This window comes from Cherax quadricarinatus, chromosome 13 (genome assembly GCF_038502225.1).
Source record: "Cherax quadricarinatus isolate ZL_2023a chromosome 13, ASM3850222v1, whole genome shotgun sequence".
Taxonomy (NCBI): Eukaryota; Metazoa; Arthropoda; class Malacostraca; order Decapoda; family Parastacidae; genus Cherax; species Cherax quadricarinatus.
Window position 1 is genome coordinate 50,787,728 of NC_091304.1, and position 20,222 is coordinate 50,807,949.

Consider the following 20,222-nt stretch of genomic DNA (forward strand, 5'->3'; position numbering starts at 1 on the left):
TCCTGGGGAACAGGTAGGGCTTCATACACTCCTGGGGAACAGGTAGGGCTTCATACACTCCTGGGGAACAGGTAGGGGTTCATACACTCCTGGGGAACAGGTAGGGGTTCATACACTCCTGGGGAACAGGTAGGGGTTCATACACTCCTGGGGAACAGGTAGGGGTTCATACACTCCTGGGGAACAGGTAGGGGTTCATACACTCCTGGGGAACAGGTAGGGGGTTCATACACTCCTGGGGAACAGGTAGGGGTTCATACACTCCTGGGGAACAGGTAGGGGTTCATACACTCCTGGGTAACAGGTAGGGGTTCATACACTCCTGGGGAACAGGTAGGGGGTTCATACACTCCTGGGGAACAGGTAGGGGTTCATACACTCCTGGGGAACAGGTAGGGGTTCATACACTCCTGGGGAACAGGTAGGGGTTCATACACTCCTGGGGAACAGGTAGGGGTTCACACACTCCTGAAGAACAGGTAGGGGTTCATATACTGCTGAGGAACAGGTAGGGGTTCATACACTCCTGGGGAACAGGTAGGGGTTCATACACTCCTGGGGAACAGGTAGGGGTTCATACACTCCTGGGGAACAGGTAGGGGTTCATACACTCCTGGGGAACAGGTAGGGGTTCATACACTCCTGGGGAACAGGTAGGGCTTCATACACTCCTGGGGAACAGGTAGGGCTTCATACACTCCTGGGGAACAGGTAGGGGTTCATATACTCCTGAGGAACAGGTAGGGGTTCATACACTCCTGGGGAACAGGTAGGGGTTCATACACTCCTGAGGAACAGGTAGGGGGTTCATACACTCCTGGGGAACAGGTAGGGGTTCATACACTCCTGGGGAACAGGTAGGGGTTCATACACTCCTGGGGAACAGGTAGGGCTTCATACACTCCTGGGGAACAGGTAGGGCTTCATACACTCCTGGGGAACAGGTAGGGCTTCATACACTCCTGGGGAACAGGTAGGGGTTCATAAACTCCTGGGGAACAGGTAGGGCTTCATACACTCCTGGGGAACAGGTAGGGCTTCATACACTCCTGGGGAACAGGTAGGGGTTCATACACTCCTGGGGAACAGGTAGGGCTTCATACACTCCTGGGTAACAGGTAGGGGTTCATACACTCCTGGGGAACAGGTAGGGCTTCATACACTCCTGGGTAACAGGTAGGGCTTCATACACTCCTGGGGAACAGGTAGGGCTTCATACACTCCTGGGTAACAGGTAGGGCTTCATACACTCCTGGGGAACAGGTAGGGCTTCATACACTCCTGGGTAACAGGTAGGGCTTCTTACACTCCTGGGGAACAGGTAGGGCTTCATACACTCCTGGGTAACAGGTAGGGCTTCATACACTCCTGGGGAACAGGTAGGGGATCATACCCTCCGGGGGAACAGGTAGGGGTTCATACACTCCTGGGGAACAGGTAGGGGTTCATACACTCCTGGGGAACAGGTAGGGGTTCATACACTCCTGGGGAACAGGTAGGGCTTCATGCACTCCTGGGTAACAGGTAGGGGATCATACACTCCTGGGGAACAGGTAGGGGTTCATACACTCCTGGGGAACAGGTAGGGGTTCATACACACCTGGGGAACAGGTAGGGGTTCATACACTCCTGGGGAACAGGTAGGGGTTCATACACTCCTGGGGAAAAGGTAGGGGTTCATACACTCCTGGGGAACAGGTAGGGCTTCATACACTCCTGGGGAACAGGTAGGGATTCATACACTCCTGGGGAACAGGTAGGGCTTCATACACTCCTGGGGAACAGGTAGGGGTTCATACACTCCTGGGGAACAGGTAGGGCTTCATACACTCCTGGGTAACAGGTAGGGGTTCATACACTCCTGTGGAACAGGTAGGGGTTCATACACTCCTGGGTAACAGGTAGGGGTTCATACACTCCTGGGTAACAGGTAGGGGTTCATACACTCCTGGGTAACAGGTAGGGGTTCATACACCCCTGGGTAACAGGTAGGGGTTCATACACTCCTGGGTAACAGGTAGAGGCTCATACACTCCTGGGTAACAGGTAGAGGCTCATACACTCCTGGGTAACAGGTAGGGGTTCATACACTCCTGCGGAATAGGTAGGGGTTCATACACTCCTGGGGAACAGGTAGGGGTTCATACACTCCTGGGGAACAGGTAGGGGTTCATACACTCCTGGGGAACAGGTAGGGTTTCATACACTTCTGGGGAACAGGTAGGGCTTCATACACTCCTGGGGAACAGGTAGGGCTTCATACACTCCTGGGGAACAGGTAGGGCTTCATACACTCCTGGGGAACAGGTAGGGCTTCATACACTCCTGGGGAACAGGTAGGGCTTCATACACTCCTGGGTAACAGGTAGGGCTTCATACACTCCTGGGGAACAGGTAGGGCTTCATACACTCCTGGGGAACAGGTAGGGGATCATACACTCCTGGGGAACAGGTAGGGGTTCATACACTCCTGGGGAACAGGTAGGGCTTCATACACTCCTGGGGAACAGGTAGGGCTTCATACACTCCTGGGTAACAGGTAGGGGGTTCATACACTCCTGGGTAACAGGTAGGGGATCATACACTCCTGGGTAACAGGTAGGGGTTCATACACTCCTGGGGAACAGGTAGGAGTTCATACACTCCTGGGTAACAGGTAGGGGTTCATACACTCCTGGGTAACAGGTAGGGGTTCATACACTCCTGGGGAACAGGTAGGGGTTCATACACTCCTGGGGAACAGGTAGGGGTTCATACACTCCTGGGGAACAGGTAGGGCTTCATACACTCCTGGGGAACAGGTAGGGCTTCATACACTTCTGAGGAACAGGTAGGGGTTCATACACCTCTGGGGAAAAGGTAGGGCTTCATACACTCCTGGGGAACAGGTAGGGCTTCATACACTCCTGGGGAACAGGTAGGGCTTCATACACTCCTGGGGAACAGGTAGGGGTTCATACACTCCTGGGTAACAGGTAGGGGTTCATACACTCCTGGGTAACAGGTAGGGGTTCATACACTCCTGGGTAACAGGTAGGGGTTCATACACTCCTGGGTAACAGGTAGGGGTTCATACACTCCTGGGTAACAGGTAGGGGTTCATACACTCCTGGGGAACAGGTAGGGGTTCACACACTCCTGGGGAACAGGTAGGGGTTCATACACTCCTGAGGAACAGGTAGGGGTTCATACACTCCTGGGGAACAGGTAGGGGTTCATACACTCCTGGGGAACAGGTAGGGGTTCATACACTCCTGGGGAACAGGTAGGGCTTCATACACTCCTGGGGAACAGGTAGGGGTTCATACACTCCTGGGTAACAGGTAGGGCTTCATACACTCCTGGGGAACAGGTAGGGGTTCATACACTCCTGGGTAACAGGTAGGGGTTCATACACTCCTGGGTAACAGGTAGGGCTTCATACACTCCTGGGGAACAGGTAGGGGTTCATACACTCCTGGGGAACAGGTAGGGGTTCATACACTCCTGGGGAACAGGTAGGGGTTCATACACTCCTGGGTAACAGGTAGGGGTTCATACACTCCTGGGTAACAGGTAGGGCTTCATACACTCCTGGGGAACAGGTAGGGGTTCATACACTCCTGGATAACAGGTAGGGGTTCATACACTCCTGGGTAACAGGTAGGGCTTCATACACTCCTGGGGAACAGGTAGGGGTTCATACACTCCTGGGTAACAGGTAGGGGTTCATACACTCCTGGGGAACAGGTAGGGGTTCATACACTCCTGGGGAACAGGTAGGGGTTCATACACTCCTGGGTAACAGGTAGGGGTTCATACACTCCTGGGTAACAGGTAGGGGTTCATACACTCCTGGGTAACAGGTAGGGCTTCATACACTCCTGGGGAACAGGTAGGGGTTCATACACTCCTGGGGAACAGGTAGGGGTTCATACACTCCTGGGGAACAGGTAGGGGTTCATACACTCCTGGGGAACGGGTCGGGGTTCATACACTCCTAGGGGTTCATACATAGGTAGGGGTTCATACACTCCTGGGTAACAGGTAGGGGTTCATACACTCCTGGGTAACAGGTAGGGGTTCATACACTCCTGGGTAACAGGTAGGGCTTCATACACTCCTGGGGAACAGGTAGGGGTTCATACACTCCTGGGTAACAGGTAGGGCTTCATACACTCCTGGGGAACAGGTAGGGGTTCATACACTCCTGGGTAACAGGTAGGGGTTCATACACTCCTGGGTAACAGGTAGGGCTTCATACACTCCTGGGGAACAGGTAGGGGTTCATACACTCCTGGGGAACAGGTAGGGGTTCATACACTCCTGGGGAACAGGTAGGGGTTCATACACTCCTGGGTAACAGGTAGGGGTTCATACACTCCTGGGTAACAGGTAGGGCTTCATACACTCCTGGGGAACAGGTAGGGGTTCATACACTCCTGGGTAACAGGTAGGGGTTCATACACTCCTGGGTAACAGGTAGGGCTTCATACACTCCTGGGGAACAGGTAGGGGTTCATACACTCCTGGGGAACAGGTAGGGGTTCATACACTCCTGGGTAACAGGTAGGGGTTCATACACTCCTGGGTAACAGGTAGGGGTTCATACACTCCTGGGGAACAGGTAGGGGTTCATACACTCCTGGGTAACAGGTAGGGGTTCATACACTCCTGGGTAACAGGTAGGGCTTCATACACTCCTGGGTAACAGGTAGGGCTTCATACACTCCTGGGGAACAGGTAGGGGTTCATACACTCCTGGGGAACAGGTAGGGGTTCATACACTCCTGGGGAACAGGTAGGGGTTCATACACTCCTGGGGAACAGGTAGGGGTTCATACACTCCTGGGTAACAGGTAGGGGTTCATACACTCCTGGGGAACAGGTAGGGGTTCATACACTCCTGGGTAACAGGTAGGGGTTCATACACTCCTGGGTAACAGGTAGGGGTTCATACACTCCTGGGTAACAGGTAGGGGTTCATACACTCCTGGGTAACAGGTAGGGCTTCATACACTCCTGGGGAACAGGTAGGGGTTCATACACTCCTGGGGAACAGGTAGGGGTTCATACACTCCTGGGGAACAGGTAGGGGTTCATACACTCCTGGGTAACAGGTAGGGCTTCATACACTCCTGGGTAACAGGAGGAACTCAGGCAAAGAAATACATTTATTAACAAGATAATAAATTGTATAAGAGATTGAATGATGAAGGCCATAATAATGCAAAACAACTCAAACAAACTTAAATAAAATAATGAATAGAATAGTTAAGGTTGGATTATGTACCTGTACAGTGTAAATTAAGTTACATTAAGATGTGATAATTGTGTGAAGGTCTTGTAAGTAAAAAAAAAAACATTTTATTACAACAAGAAATATTTGATTATGGAAATGAACAAATGTCTTGCTTTAGTTGCATGGAGATGAGGTAATTAAGTACAGAATAAGATTAGATAGATAAGATTTTGTTTGGATTTTTAGCCCTGGAGGTTTAGCCACCCAAGAAAGTCAGTGCATCATCGAGGATTGTCTGTCCTACTTCCATTGGAGTCCTTAACCCCTTTCCGGGTTTCCGACGTACTAGTACGACTTACGTGCCAGGGTTATTGACGTACTAGTACGCGTAAATTCTAACGCCTTCAACTCAAGCGAGAGAAACCTGGTATTTCTATGTAGGAAAGAATGGGTCTTGTGTGGTCAGTGTGCACAGTATAAAAGAAATCCTGCAGCACACAGTGTATAATGAGAAAAATAAAACTGACCGTGTTTTTAGTTTAAAATGGTGACTTTGCACTGTATTTTCGTATGGTATTTATGGTTGTATTCTAGTTTTCCTAGTCTCATTTTATAGAGTGGAAGACATATTACAGAAATTGAAATGATTTTGATTGGTTTCACAATGAAAAGTACCTTGAAATTGAGCTCAAAGTAGCAGAAATGTTTGATTTTTGCCAAAGTTCAAAAGTAAACAAAACAAATGCCAAGCATCCAATACATGTCAATTTGTGAGTCTAATATTCTTTCACTAGTGCGTTGATATTATTTATACCATTTCTACACTAATGCAGTAGTCTGCATAAAAGTAAATCTTCTATTTTTTATGAGAATAAAAATTCGAAGTGGAAAGCAAAAGAGATATAAGAGGGGCCTGAGGACATGACTAATGAACAGAGGAAATGTTATTTTAGTGCCAGGAATGTCTGTCTTGTTTATTCTGGACCCTATTTGGAAATTGCCATCTTTTGAAATTTGTGTGAAATTGGCAAAATTGCCAATTTCTGACCACTTTATTGGACAATTGAAATTGATAAATGGGTGGTTTTGTGTACTCATTCGATAGAAAAAATGGAGTTCTAGCAAAATAGTTGTGATTTTTGTCGACTAATACACTGGAATTGGCCAAAAATAGGGCTCAAAGTGGGCAAAATTGCCAATGTGTAAACATTGTCGAGACCGCTAACTTCGCGAGAGCATAATTCTGTAAGTTTTCCATCAAATTTCATACTTTTGATGTCATTATGATTGGGAAAAGATTCTCTATCATTTCGTAAGATTTTTTTTTTTTTTCCAAAAAATTTTCGACCCTGAGAACAAGTTTAGGAGACGGCCTCTCGACCCTGAAAGGGTTAAATCTTGTCCCCAGGATACAACCCATACCAGTTAACTAATATCCAGGTACTTCCTTGCTTGCTAGGTGAATGGGGACAACAGATGTAAGGAAACGTGCCCAATATTGCCACCCTTGATGCCTTGATGGGAATTGATCCACGAGCACTCAGTAACAAATCAATTGTTCAAAAAAAAAAAAGAAAAAAAAAAAAGAAAAAAAAAAAAAGAAAAGACCATGGGTGGGGATTGAACTCATGGTGAGCGAGTCGTAAAACTCCAGGCCAATGTGTAAGCCACTGGGCCAACTGGCTACAATAAGATTCATCCAGCTAGGTATATTTATACACCATAGAGAAGGTAGCACAGGCCCCACTGTGACCACAAATGCAAGTTTTTACAGATGAATCTCCCGCCACAGCCACGCTGGCGGGAGACTCACGCTAGTAGTAGTTTACACTTAAATGAGTTATGACTCACAAAATCGTACTAACACAATTGTCATAATCACAGCTTTAAGAGGACTGAGCTAGTTTGTTACAGCCACACTGACAAGAGATTCATCTGTTAAAACTTGCATTTGTGGGGTCTGTGCTAACCTCTCTATGGTGTATAAATATACCTAGTTGGATAAATCTTATTGTAGCCAGCTGGCCCAGTCAGTGGCTTACCTACCTGGAGTCTATCTGGAGGGTATTCCAGAGATCAATGTCCCCTCAGCGTGGTCCCTGACCAGGCCTCCCAGTAGATCAGGGCCTGATCAACGAGGCTGTTACTGCTGGCTGCACATAGTGTAAAAACCACAGCCCGGCTGGTCCGGTACTGACTTTAGGTATCTGTCCAGCTCCCTCTTGAAGACAACTAGGCCAGGCCAGCTTACTCGCTCCTCACGAATTCAATCCCCACCCATGGTATGGTTTGTTTGCATTCGTGTCATTTTGATTTCATGAATCAAAACGTGTGTGTTTTAATAGCAGTGTTAAAACAATGGGACAGTAACATAAAATGGAAAAAAATTGTAAGAGGAATGCATGAGTGTGAAGGGTGGGGGGAAAGCTTGATAGACAGCATGCTGGAGATGTTAGACATTTATATTCATTTATTATAAATCATATAAAGTTTAGGAAGTGCTCTTTAACAGTATTTTTGAGGCTGTTGGCAGATGGGGAACTTATAGAATTGGGTTTGATCTGAAGGGAAGGGTAGCTCCAGTTCCTTGGATTAAGATTCCATCACCAGCATCAAGAGACCCTCTTCCTATCCCTTGGAGATTAATTTTATCAATCATTTCCTCAGTAACTAGTGAAAAATTGCAGTACTGTACGTTGTATATGTCTACAGCTCGATGGCACATTCAGTAACAAACAGTCCTGGTCGCTTGGACAGTGGTGGATCCTTCCAAGTGAACCTGACAGCTTGGTGCAACACTGGGTGTTCCTGCTCCTCCGCACTTGTGGAACCTGTGTGTGGCAATAATGGACTCACCTATTTCTCTCCATGTCATGCTGGCTGCACATCTTACTCTCCACAACACAAATTTGCAAACTGTACATGTAAGTTCAGATTTTCAATATTGTTTCAACAAAGTAGAGAATTTTCTTTTCACTGCTTTACTGTATTTTATGATGATTGTATGACTTATTGTAAAAGTGTTACTGGGAGGTGTGTTACTTGGGAGTTTAACTATATTTTAAATCAAAAAGGTATAGAATAACACCCAATATCTGATACTAGAGAATGCAGAAACATTTCAAAAATTCATTGTTCAAAGCAATAAGGAAATAATTGGCAGTATTATATTTTTTCATATGCATACAGTGGAACCTTGCCTTACGAGTGCCCCACCACACGAGTTTTTCAGGATACAAGCAGTAGCTCTGTAGATTTTTTGTTTCTGGATACAAGCAAAAATTCAGGATGCAAGCTTCCCCCTCAAACAACTTTTTTTTTTTTTTTTTTTTTTTTTTTTTTTTTTTTTTTTTAGACCTCCAGATCTTACAAAAGTAAAAGTGAACATATAATTATAAGTAGTTCATTGTCGTGTTGTATTATGTTGTTTTTACCGCTTAAGAATATAACTGCAACAGAAATAATAAGTATTTCATACCTAAAATTGTGGGTGCTGGTGTTTGTGGATGATTGTGAAGTGTATGTGTGCTCAAATTGTAATAAATAAATAAATAAATAAAAGGAGTGGAGAGTTATCCTGTGGTCCTACTGGGCTGAGGTGGATGGTAGAGGTTCTGGTACTGAAGTCGATGGTTGTACTGTAGTGTGCATAAATTCTGTAATGGATTTCTGTTCTATTTTACCCTGAAGTACATTATACAACTGATGGTAAGGCATCAGCTGCTCTAGACAATGTTTCAGGGTCCTCTTCAGTGAAAAAGTCTAACTTTAAATCATTCAGTCAGTCAGTAAGTCATTCAACAACACTGGTATGCCTACTGGGTGTCATGATTGCTTGGCAGATACAAGATATAGTAATTAAAAGATCAAAACACAATTCACAAACACAGCTAGCTTGTAGGAGAGAAGTGGAACTGAACACACAAGCTGGGATGGTGGTGACGGGAGTGTTGGGGGATGGCGGGAGGTCTCCTCCACTGACCCACAACAAGGCAGCTGCTTGAGGTAGGGAATGGCCACCACCACTTGTCACATAATGACATATTTTATTAATTCTAGAGTATATATGAGGATTCTATATTATTTATATTGTTTAATATGTCATATTAGATAAATTTTGACAGATAAATAAGCCATAGTCGATATTAGCATCATATTCCTGCCTCCTGAGAGCAGGAATTCTGCTGGACCGGATTAATGGCATTTCAATTAATTTAAATGAGGAAAATTGACTCGGCATACGAGCAGATTGAGATACGTACTAGCAAGGTCACGGATCGGATTAAACTCGTAAGCTGAAGTTCCACTGTGTATTTTATGGCCTATGGGATCCAATGCCTTGATGTGACATCAGTCATGGAGTGTGTTTTGTCCTAACTTCTTGATCTCTCTTCCTCAAGCAGTCAAACAAAAAAAACATCACTCTTGGATATTCCTAGTGCATTTTGTTGTGATTGATTGGGGTTTATTCTTTTTATACAAATTGCACTTTTATAAAAATGTTTTAATAAGAAAAGTGTTACTTTTTGTGTGAAGACATCCAAGTATAAATTGTCATGGGAGAATATGGAAAAAATTTTTGTTTAACATAATTTCCTCGAAGCTAAGTTTTTGTGGCATACATCCATTATCATGAAGCAGGTGCCTTTACTACTGTTCCCTTACTAACTGTTCTTATGTTCTTAACTAATTTATATATGTATTATAAATACTGTGGAATACTATAATAAGTGTACTGTTATTTTGACAGGCATACTTGGTGAAAGAAACCATTCTTCTCCATTTGCATCAAGCTCTTCCTCAGCAGTGATAGTTGGAGGGTTTTCTGAAGTGACTGTAGTTCCTGTAGCAACTGCTGGTCCATGTTATATCCCCTGTAACACCATCATGCCCTTCATGATCCTGCTCTTCTTCATGTGTACTGTTGTTGCTATAAGCCAGATGCCACTCCTCATGATTGTTCTCAGGTTAGTGCCTAGCAAATTGCTGTTGTAAGCACAAATCAGCAGTGTTACTACTATAATACAGTAGGGCTCCCGCTTTATGGTGTTTCACCTTACGGCGTTCCGCTAATATGGCGATTTCAAATTGACCAAAACTCGCTATACGGCTCCCCATCCAGTACAGCGCATGCCACCCGGTTTGTTTACATTCTCCATGAGCACTCTCTCTCTCCATTATGTTTGCAAACTTTCCTCAATTTCAAGTGTTTTAAAGTTTTTTTTTTTTTTTCAACAAACCGGTCGTATCCCACCAAGGCAGGGTGGCCCAAAAAGAAAAATGAAAGTTTTTCTTTTTAAATTTAGTAATTTATACAAGAGAAGGGGTTACTAGCCCCTTGCCCCTGGCATTTTAGTCGCCTCTTGCAACATGCATGGCTTACGGAGGAAGAATTCTGTTCCACTTCCCCATGGAGATAGGAAATAAACAAGAACTAGAAAGAAAATAGAAGAATACCTAGAGGGGTGTGTATATATATGCTTGTACATGTTTGTGTAGTGTGACCTAAGTGTAAGTAGAAGTAGCAAGACGTACCTGAAATCTTGCATGTTTATGAGACAGAAAAGAGACACCAGCAATCCTACCATCATGTAAAACAATAAGTCCTTTCATATTTTATTTATTTTTTTTTTCAACATGTTGGTTGTCTCCCACCAAGGTAGGGTGACCCAAAAAGAAAGAAAAAAATCCCCAAAAAGAAAATACTTTCATCATCATTGAACACTTTCACCTCACTTATACATAATCAGTCTTTGGAGAGGCACCCAGATACAACAGTTTAGAAGCATATATAAAGATATATAGCATATCCCTCCAAATTGCCAATATCCCAAACCCTTCCTTTAAGGTTGGTGGTCAAAATTTCAGCCAACTTTATTTTTCAACCAATTTTTTTTATTTTTGGTGTACGTTTAGAGGTTCATATGTAGAAGAATGTGACAAAGTTTCAGTATGATTGGCCAACAAACAACAGAGAAAAAAAAATATTTAATGACTTTTCATATATGGCAGCAAGGCATGACAAAATGGCACTACGAGTGGCAATCCCAACCGACAATCCCAACCGTTAGAATACGTCTGACACGAATTTTGGATGCAAATGTTTCATCTAATATATCTTATTATCATGGGAAAAAAAAATACATTTGATAGACTTTTTGGCATTCACCAAAATATCTGCCTTTTACCTCCTACAAAATAAAAAATTTGATATATTCCAAAAAAAAAGAAGCACCAACTAGTCACACACTTTGTTTTATATTGTCTGTGAAAATCATTTCAATACAATCATTAATAATGGTGTAGGTAAGCGAAATAAGTGAAAGTTACTTCCGAGATATAGGCCTGGAATGCCTGCCGGCCTGCCGTCTCAAAAAAAAAAAAAAAAAAAATTCGCGAAAATCGCGTTTGTTTCAGTGGTTTTCTAAGTAAACTGATGCTCTAGTGCAGTTATCATCTTCAAAATACCGTTTTCAATCACTCACAGACCAAACAATACAACAAGGAGACGAGTAACTCATTTATATCGAAATATTGCTTGTGGACTCTCGCCATGTTATGGCCTATTTTATTCAGTCTAGAGTATATAACATGTTTGTTTGTTATTTATAGTGTTTATTATATATTAGATCAATTCTGATAGATAAATAAGCCGTATAGTTGATATATAAGCGTAATAATGAAGTGATTTCACCTGGCACCATCTGGAGGGGGAGTACTGCTGAGTGTTCTCAGATGGCTCCTGATTGGCTGGCACTCTACTGATAAGCTCCACCTACTCTTATATGATGCCAAATAATCAATTATTATATTAGAAAGAATAATGCAAAGAAAAAGCGATAAAAAACAAGGAAAAAATTCCAAAAAATACATGGGTTGAGAACAGATGTGCTACCTACATCGCCGTTACCATACCTGATATAAATGACTATAATTTCTTGTAGAAACGTCTTAGAACATTGATTCTTGTACCATTGTGTTGCCAAAGAGTTAAGCTATTTTTCTATATGAATAAATCAATTTCCATAATTTTTCAATTTTTTCTTGAGAGCGCGCTGAAAATTTCCCACCCATCCTTAAAGTGCAGGCATTGTATATCCCATTTCCAGGACTCAAGTTTGTCTAACCAGTTTTCCCGAGTCCCTTCACAAAATATTACCCTGCTCACTCTTCAACAGCTCGTCAGGTCCTAAAAACCATTAGTCTTCATTCACTCCTATCTAACATGCTTATGCATGCTTGCTGGAAATCCAAGCCCCTTGCCCACAAAACTTCCTTTACCTCCCTCTCTCCAACCTTTTATACACTCTTCAAGTCATTCTTTGTTCCATTCTCTCTAAATGACCAAACCACCCCAAGAGCCCCTTTTCAGCCCTCTGACTAATACCTTTGGTAACTCCACACCTCCTCCTAATTTCCACACTATGAATTCTGTGCTTAATATTTACACCACACATTGCCCTTAGACATGACATCTCCACTGCCTCCAGCCGCCTCCTCGCTGCAACATTTACAACCCAAGCTTCACACCCGTATGTGTGTGTTGGTACCACTGTACTCTCATACATTCCCTTCTTTGCCTCCATGGATAATGTTCTTTGTCTTCACAGATACCTCAATGCACTACTCTCCTTTTCTTCATCAGTTCTATGGTTAACCTCATAAACCCATCTGCTGACAAGTCAACTCCCAAGTATCTGAAAACATTCACCTCTTCCATACTCCCTCCCTCCAATTTGATATCCAATTTTTGTTTATCTAAATCATTTGATGTCCTCATCACCTTACTCTTATCTATGTTCACTTTCAACTTTCTACCTTTACACACCCTCCCAAATTCTTCCACTAACCTTTTTCAACTTTTCTTTAGAATCTCCCATATGCATAGTATCATCAGCAGAAAGTAACTGTATCAGTGCCCATTTTGTATTTGATTACCCATAATTTAATACCACCCCTCTCCTCAACAACCTAGCATTTACTTCTTTTACAACCCCATCTCTAAATATGTTAAACAACCATGGTGACATTACACATCCTGGGAAGTAATCTCCCCCTTTTCTACACACCCTAACCTGAGCCACACTACGTATTCTTATTTCATTATCATATACTTGTAATAATAATTTTGCTTGGAGGTTGCCCAAAATGCTTTGCATGTTAAGGGGCTTTGTGTAATTTTTTTTTTTTCCCCCCCAACAAGTCGGCCGTCTCCCACCGAGGCAGGGTGACCCAAAAAAAAGAAAGAAAATCCCCAAAAAGAAAATACTTTCATCATCATTCAATACTTTCACCACACTCACACATTATCACTGTTTTTGCAGAGGTGCTCAGAATACAACAGTTTAGAAGCATATACGTATAAAGATGCACAACATATCCCTCCAAACTGCCAATATCCCAAACCCCTCCTTTAAAGTGCAGGCATTGTACTTCCCATTTCCAGGACTCAAGTCTGACTATATGAAAATAACTGGTTTCCCTGAATCCCTTCACTAAATATTACCCTGCTCACACTCCAACAGATCGTCAGGTCCCAAGTACCATTCGTCTCCATTCACTCCTATCTAACACGCTCATGCACGCTTGCTGGAAATCATATACATATAATATACAATACTCCACTTTGTAGAATTAAAATTTGTTTGTAGGCTTCACTGCCAGCCAACATAAGTAGAACTAACCTTGTGGATTGTATTACAACAATGTAGGATCACGTTCTGTGCATAAAAAAGAAGGGCACCATTGATTAGGCACTCGGAGGAACCTTTGTATACTTACAATGAGGCAAAGTGGATAAAGTGTGGCTTCACAAGTGTCCATGGTTATTCTGTTCCTCCTGAGGAAAGCAACAAGATAGTGGAATTCTGGCACACAGTATACTGTACATTGATCAGCAGGGTGATTGTAGAAGAATATTGCAACTTTCATCAAATCAAATCTGCTCTAATATGGTTTCCAATAGTGTTTGCTTTTTAGATATACAAGGAACTTGTGCATTATTTAATAATTAAGGTACTAGAAAATATGCACTGTACAGTGCTCCTTTATTATGAAATAATCTGCATAAACTTTGTAAATCAAGTAATTTATGTTGCAGGTCTGTGGATGAGGAGGAAAGGTCCTTTGCTCTTGGTGTGCAGTTTGTGATCTTTCGTCTTATTGCTTATATCCCAGCACCAATCATGTTTGGCTCAGTGATCGACTCTACCTGTCTCCTCTGGAAGAGTTCATGTGGAGAAAAAGGAGGACGCTGTCTCATATATGACATTGAGCAATTCAGATTCAGGTATGTAGAAGTTATTTTAGTAATGCTGAAACTGTTATATACCATAGGGTATTTTGTAGCTTTGTTATTTCTGTTAGAATGTATGCCATATTCTGTATAGCACTGTATAAAAATGTGTGTGGATGAGTGTGAGTAAATGCGAATGTGAGTGGGCGAGTTAGTTCTAAGGCCTGCCTATTTGCAATGTCAGGAATATACAGTATGTATGTCATACCCAAACTTCCCCATGACATTAAGTTTATTTATTTAGGTTTTGGGTATATCATAATTTTTTTTTTTACAATGGGCTTTAGGGCATAAGGTTATGGGCACATCAAAAGTACATTTTATGAACTTCATCTAGGATAACCCTGTAAAAGTCAAACAAACACTATTGATTTGAATGTCTATGCCTATTACAGCTGCTTTATCCATTTCTACACATTTCAAGATCAACAAGTAATGACATCTACAATAAAAGTGTCAAAATTTGTTATTAGTTTTGAAGAATTAAGAATCTAAAACCTTTTCTCATTTTTTGGGGACGTGTCGGGAATGCAACCCAATTTTTCCAGTATGTTCCTACTCGTCATGGTTTTTTTTTTTCATGGATGTCTAATGTCATCATGGTTGTTTAACATATTTATAGATAGGGATGTAAAAGAAGTAAATGCTGGGGTGTTGGGGAGAGGGACGAGATTAAAGTGTGGGGAGTCGAAAACAGTAGGGCCCTTCTTATATGGCAGGTTAAGTTCCAAGCTACTGCCGGAGAGGAGGACACCCTTTTTTTCCTCGCTTATAAATGCATATAAATGCCAGATAAGAAGTTTACACTAACATATATTAAGTTAGCAATAAAACTAGGCATTAAAAACAATAAAAACAGTGTACACAGGACACTCATTACTTACCTTAAATATTTGTACTCTTGTGTAGGGTGAGATGTGAGTAGTATTTATTGTAAGAAGTCAGGTGTGGGGAGGTATGGTAGCCCACCTGGCCACCCTACCTACATTTAATATGACATTTAATGCGCCCCAGAGGATTAAAATGCACATGCAGTACACTCGTTATTTACCTTAACCCGTAAACGGTCCAAGCAGATCTACGTTCACATGTGTAGTGCTACGAAAGTAGATCTACGTTTTTTTACATATTTTCAAATTTAACAAAAAAAAAAACAAGATCTACTTTTTTTTACATACTTTCAAATGTTGAAAAAACGTATATATACGTTTGGACCGTTTATGGGTTAAAATACAGCCTCTCCTCACTTAACAACGGAGTTCCGTTCCTAAGACCACGTCTGTATATGAATTCGTCGCTAAGTGAGGAGCATACTACGTGTATACATAATGGCAGTGGGTTTGTGTCAGTCATCTTTGATATTGTTTTAATATTGCCTTTGCACCATTTATAACATTTCTGGCATAATTTTTAAATGTTTATACAGTAGTATACTGTGTGTTGTAATAAACAGAATAGAGGAAATCAGCTCTGATATACATTATTTAGGTACACACACACTGGTCAAAGAGCTTGTCATAAGTCCGAGTTGTCGGTAAACAATTACACCGCTAAGTGAGGAGAGGCTGTATTTATAGTCTTAAGGTTGGGTGAGAGGTGAGGTGAGTAAATGAGAAAAAAATAATAAATGAGAGAGAGAATGAGAGAGAGAGAATGAGAGAGAGAGAGAATGAGAGAGAGAGAGAATGAGAGAGAGAGAGAATGAGAGAGAGAGAGAATGAGAGAGAGAGAGAATGAGAGAGAGAGAGAATGAGAGAGAGAGAATGAGAGAGAGAGAGAATGAGAGAGAGAGAGAATGAGAGAGAGAGAGAATGAGAGAGAGAGAGAATGAGAGAGAGAGAGAATGAGAGAGAGAGAGAATGAGAGAGAGAATGAGAGAGAGAGAGAATGAGAGAGAGAGAGAATGAGAGAGAGAATGAGAGAGAGAGAGAATGAGAGAGAGAGAGAATGAGAGAGAGAGAGAATGAGAGAGAGAGAGAATGAGAGAGAGAATGAGAGAGAGAGAGAATGAGAGAGAGAGAGAATGAGAGAGAATGAGAGAGAGAGAGAATGAGAGAGAGAGAGAATGAGAGAGAGAGAGAATGAGAGAGAGAGAGAATGAGAGAGAGAGAGAATGAGAGAGAGAGAGAATGAGAGAGAGAATGAGAGAGAGAGAGAATGAGAGAGAGAGAGAATGAGAGAGAGAGAGAAAGAGAGAGAGAATGAGAGAGAGAGAGAATGAGAGAGAGAGAGAATGAGAGAGAGAGAGAGAGAGAGAGAATGAGAGAGAGAGAGAGAATGAGAGAGAGAATGAGAGAGAGAATGCAGACCAGCTAGCAGCACCTCTAACTCGCATCTTTCAGCACTGCCTAGTACAGTGTAAATGGCCTTCTCTATGGAAAGAGGCAAATGTAGTCCCTGTTCACAAAAAAAAGAGCAGAGCAGAAATCAGCAACTACAGACCAGTGTCACTCCTGTCAATCACTGGTAAGATCCTTGAGACAATAATCTCAAGACAAATGACAGAGTTTTTTGACTACCACTCACTACTTTGTGATCGTCAATATGGCTTCAGGAAAGGTTACTCTGCTGCTGATCTGTTGTTAAACCTCTCCACTAAGTGGCACCAGTCACTGGATGAATCCAAAGTCAGCTGTGTGGTAGCACTGGACATTGCTGGCGCTTTCGACCGGGTGTGGCACCAGGGCTTCTTAGCAAAACTTCAAGCACTGGGAATTGCAGGCTCTACGCTATGTCTCCTCAGTGATTACCTTCATGGTAGATCTCTAAGTGTAGTTCTCAATGGAACGGAATCAGCAAGACATCCTATTGGGGCAAGTGTTCCATGAGGAAGCGTGCTGGGTCCATTGTTATGGAATGTCTACTTCAGCGACCTTCTTCATCTCATCCCAGAATCACATGCATATGCAGACGACTGTACACTGACATTCACTTATCCAAGAGAAGAAATGCCAGCTGCTCTAAGCTACATCAATCACCAGCTGAGAGCTATATCAGCTTGGGGAAATAGATGGCAAGTAACATTTGCACCTGAGAAAACGCAAATGATGATAGTCTCTAGGCACCATGATGGTTATGCTGGTGCAGTAGTAAGTATGAATGGGAGGGTGTTGGCACCTGGAGAAGAAGTTGATATCCTTGGGGTGAAATTTGACTCCAAACTAATCATGAAGAACCATGTTGTAAATCTTGCAAACAAGGCAGCCAGGAAGCTTACAGCACTTCGCTGTATCTCGCATCTGCTTGACAGTAGGGGTTGCAAGATCCTGTACGAGGCGCAAGTACGCTCACACCTTGAGTATGCTCCACTTTCTTGGTTTGCCTGCCCCCCCCTCTCATCTGCGACTGCTTGACAGAGTAGAGAACAGAGCAAGACGTCTCATCTCTCGCCTGGACCCATCCTGGATAGATCTGTCATTTCAGAAGAGCCTTCAACATAGGAGGGATGTGGGTGGCCTTACAAGGCCAATATTGTCAAAATACCACACTTGGATCCACTTCGAGGACAGCGTGAAACAAGCTTTTATGCCACAAGATGGGCAGAAAGCAGCAACTTCACTCTGGCTGTACCCTTCTCCAGAACATCACTCCATCTGAGATCATACATACCCAGGATGACTCGAGTATGGAACACATTCGTACAGCATAATGATGTCAATGAGATAGTTGATCAAATGAAAATGCTGGCCCACAGATGGCTCCAACTTCATCCTGTTCCCTACTTGTATGTCTCTTAACAATAAAAATGCTTTCAAATGAGCTGATGTAGGTAACAGCTCTTAGCTTGCCAATAAAGTTAGGAATCCTTAACCTGTAAATAGCTTGTCAATAAAGCTAGGGATCCTTAACCTTGTCAAACCCCGTTTAAAAAAAAAAAAAAAAAAAAAAAAAAAAAAAAAAAAGAGAATGAGAGAGAGAGAGAGAGGACAGACGCAGAATCTGTAAACAAGCAGACGAACCCATCTGCTTATGGTTGACACATATCCATTTCAATGTTCGTGAAGCTTATATCATAATACAAACACCTTACATTGTGTACAAGTTGTCTCCACGTAGTACAGTAGAATAAATAAAGAGCAACAATCCCAGTCTCGTGTAACACACCATTTTAAGAAGGAATGATGCTCCGAGTGAAGGCATACAAAAGGAATGATTTTCTACAGTTATCCCTAGTAATACTATTGTGTACACATTTTCTTTGGTGTTGAACTAGAGAAAATGTTATTCTTTCCAACACTTCAGCAAGCCAACTGGAAAAAATCTCACATTCATCATGTTTATATTTTACATAGTGTGTTTATTATATAATTTTGAAAAAAATATCATAGGTGGATTAATGAATGTCTATATTAATGTAATAAATGACATTTGGTCTTTGGGAGGACCATGATGGAGTGAATGATGGTGAAAGTGTCTATTTTGGGCCAGCGTGTTAAAAAAAAAAAAATTGACGAGGGGAAAAAGGAGTCTGTGGAGACAAAGAACTTTGTCCATGAAAGCAGAGAGGAATGTATAAGAGTCTAGTTATACCAGTGCTCTTATATAGGCATGAATAATGGGTGGTGAATGTTGCAACAAGAAGCCTGGAGGCAGTGGAGATGTCACGTCTGAAGGCAGTGTGGTGTGAATATAATGCAGAGAATTCGTAGTTTGAAAATTAGGAGGAGGTGCGAAATTTCCAAAACTATTATCCAGAGGGCTGAGGAGGGGTTGTTGACGTGGTTTGGACATGTGACTTCGAGTGTATAAATCTTTAGTGGAGGGAAGATGGGGTAGAGGGCAGCCTAGGAAAGGTTGGAGGGAGGGGATAAAGGAGGTTTTGTGTGCAAGGGGCTTGGACTTCCAGCAAGCATGCGTGAGTGTGTTAGGTAGGAGTGAATGGAGACAAATGGTTTTTAGATACTGTTGGAGTGTGAGCAGGGTAGTAATTTATGAAGGAATTCAGGGAAACCAGCAGGCCAGCCTTGAGTCCTGGAATTGGGAAGTACAGTGCCTACACTCTGAAGGAGGGGTGTTAATGTTGCCATTTTATAACTAGTGTAAGCATGCCTCTGGCAAGACAGTGATGTGAATGATGGTGAAAGTTTTTCTTTTTCGGGCCACCCTTCCTTGGAGGGAAATGGCCGATGTATTAATAAAATAATAAATAATTCTGTATTGAAATACAAGCAATTAATCTTTTGCAGGTACGTGGGAATATGCACTGCGATCAAAATAATTTCTGCTGCAATATTTGTATTTGATTGGCTCTTAATTCGCTGGAAGTACAAGCTTGATATGGAGGGGACCATGACAGTAGGAGATATTGTCAATTCTCTCATGTCAGTTGACAAAGATGTAGATGAACCTTCTGATGAACTTGAGGAGAGTGTGTGGCTTCCTGAGCTTCAGGGTTCTCAGCAAGCACCTGCCTCAGGTACTTGTCAGTCTACCTCAGCAACTGGTGTGACATCCACTACCACTACAGCTCATCATCATCATCATCACAGACGGAATGGTTCACTTATTAATCGAGCACAGTTACCTACTCATGGCTCTGGTAAGTTGGACTGGGGTGTGTGCATTAACAACTGTATTCTTGTAAAATGAGTTTGAACTCCTGAGCTCTGCCTTGTTAGTGTTAATAGACTGGTGTAATAATTCACCACTACAGTAGGGCCCCACTTATATGGCAGGTTAGGCTCCAGGCTACTGCCTTAAAGCGGA

General features: G+C 42.6%; 1 protein-coding gene across 11 annotated transcripts in view; it reads left to right on the forward strand.

The window, feature by feature from the left end:
* Positions 1-20,222, forward strand: part of Oatp30B (Organic anion transporting polypeptide 30B) — a 389,857-nt gene that overhangs the window by 357,946 nt on the left and 11,689 nt on the right. For all 11 annotated transcript variants that reach the window (XM_070084713.1, XM_070084716.1, XM_070084717.1 and 8 more), the window contains 4 exons: positions 7,934-8,145; positions 9,972-10,188; positions 14,322-14,510; positions 19,703-20,055. In XM_070084713.1, the coding sequence (XP_069940814.1) occupies positions 7,934-8,145; positions 9,972-10,188; positions 14,322-14,510; positions 19,703-20,055 (971 nt within the window). The remainder of the gene's footprint in view (positions 1-7,933; positions 8,146-9,971; positions 10,189-14,321; positions 14,511-19,702; positions 20,056-20,222) is intronic.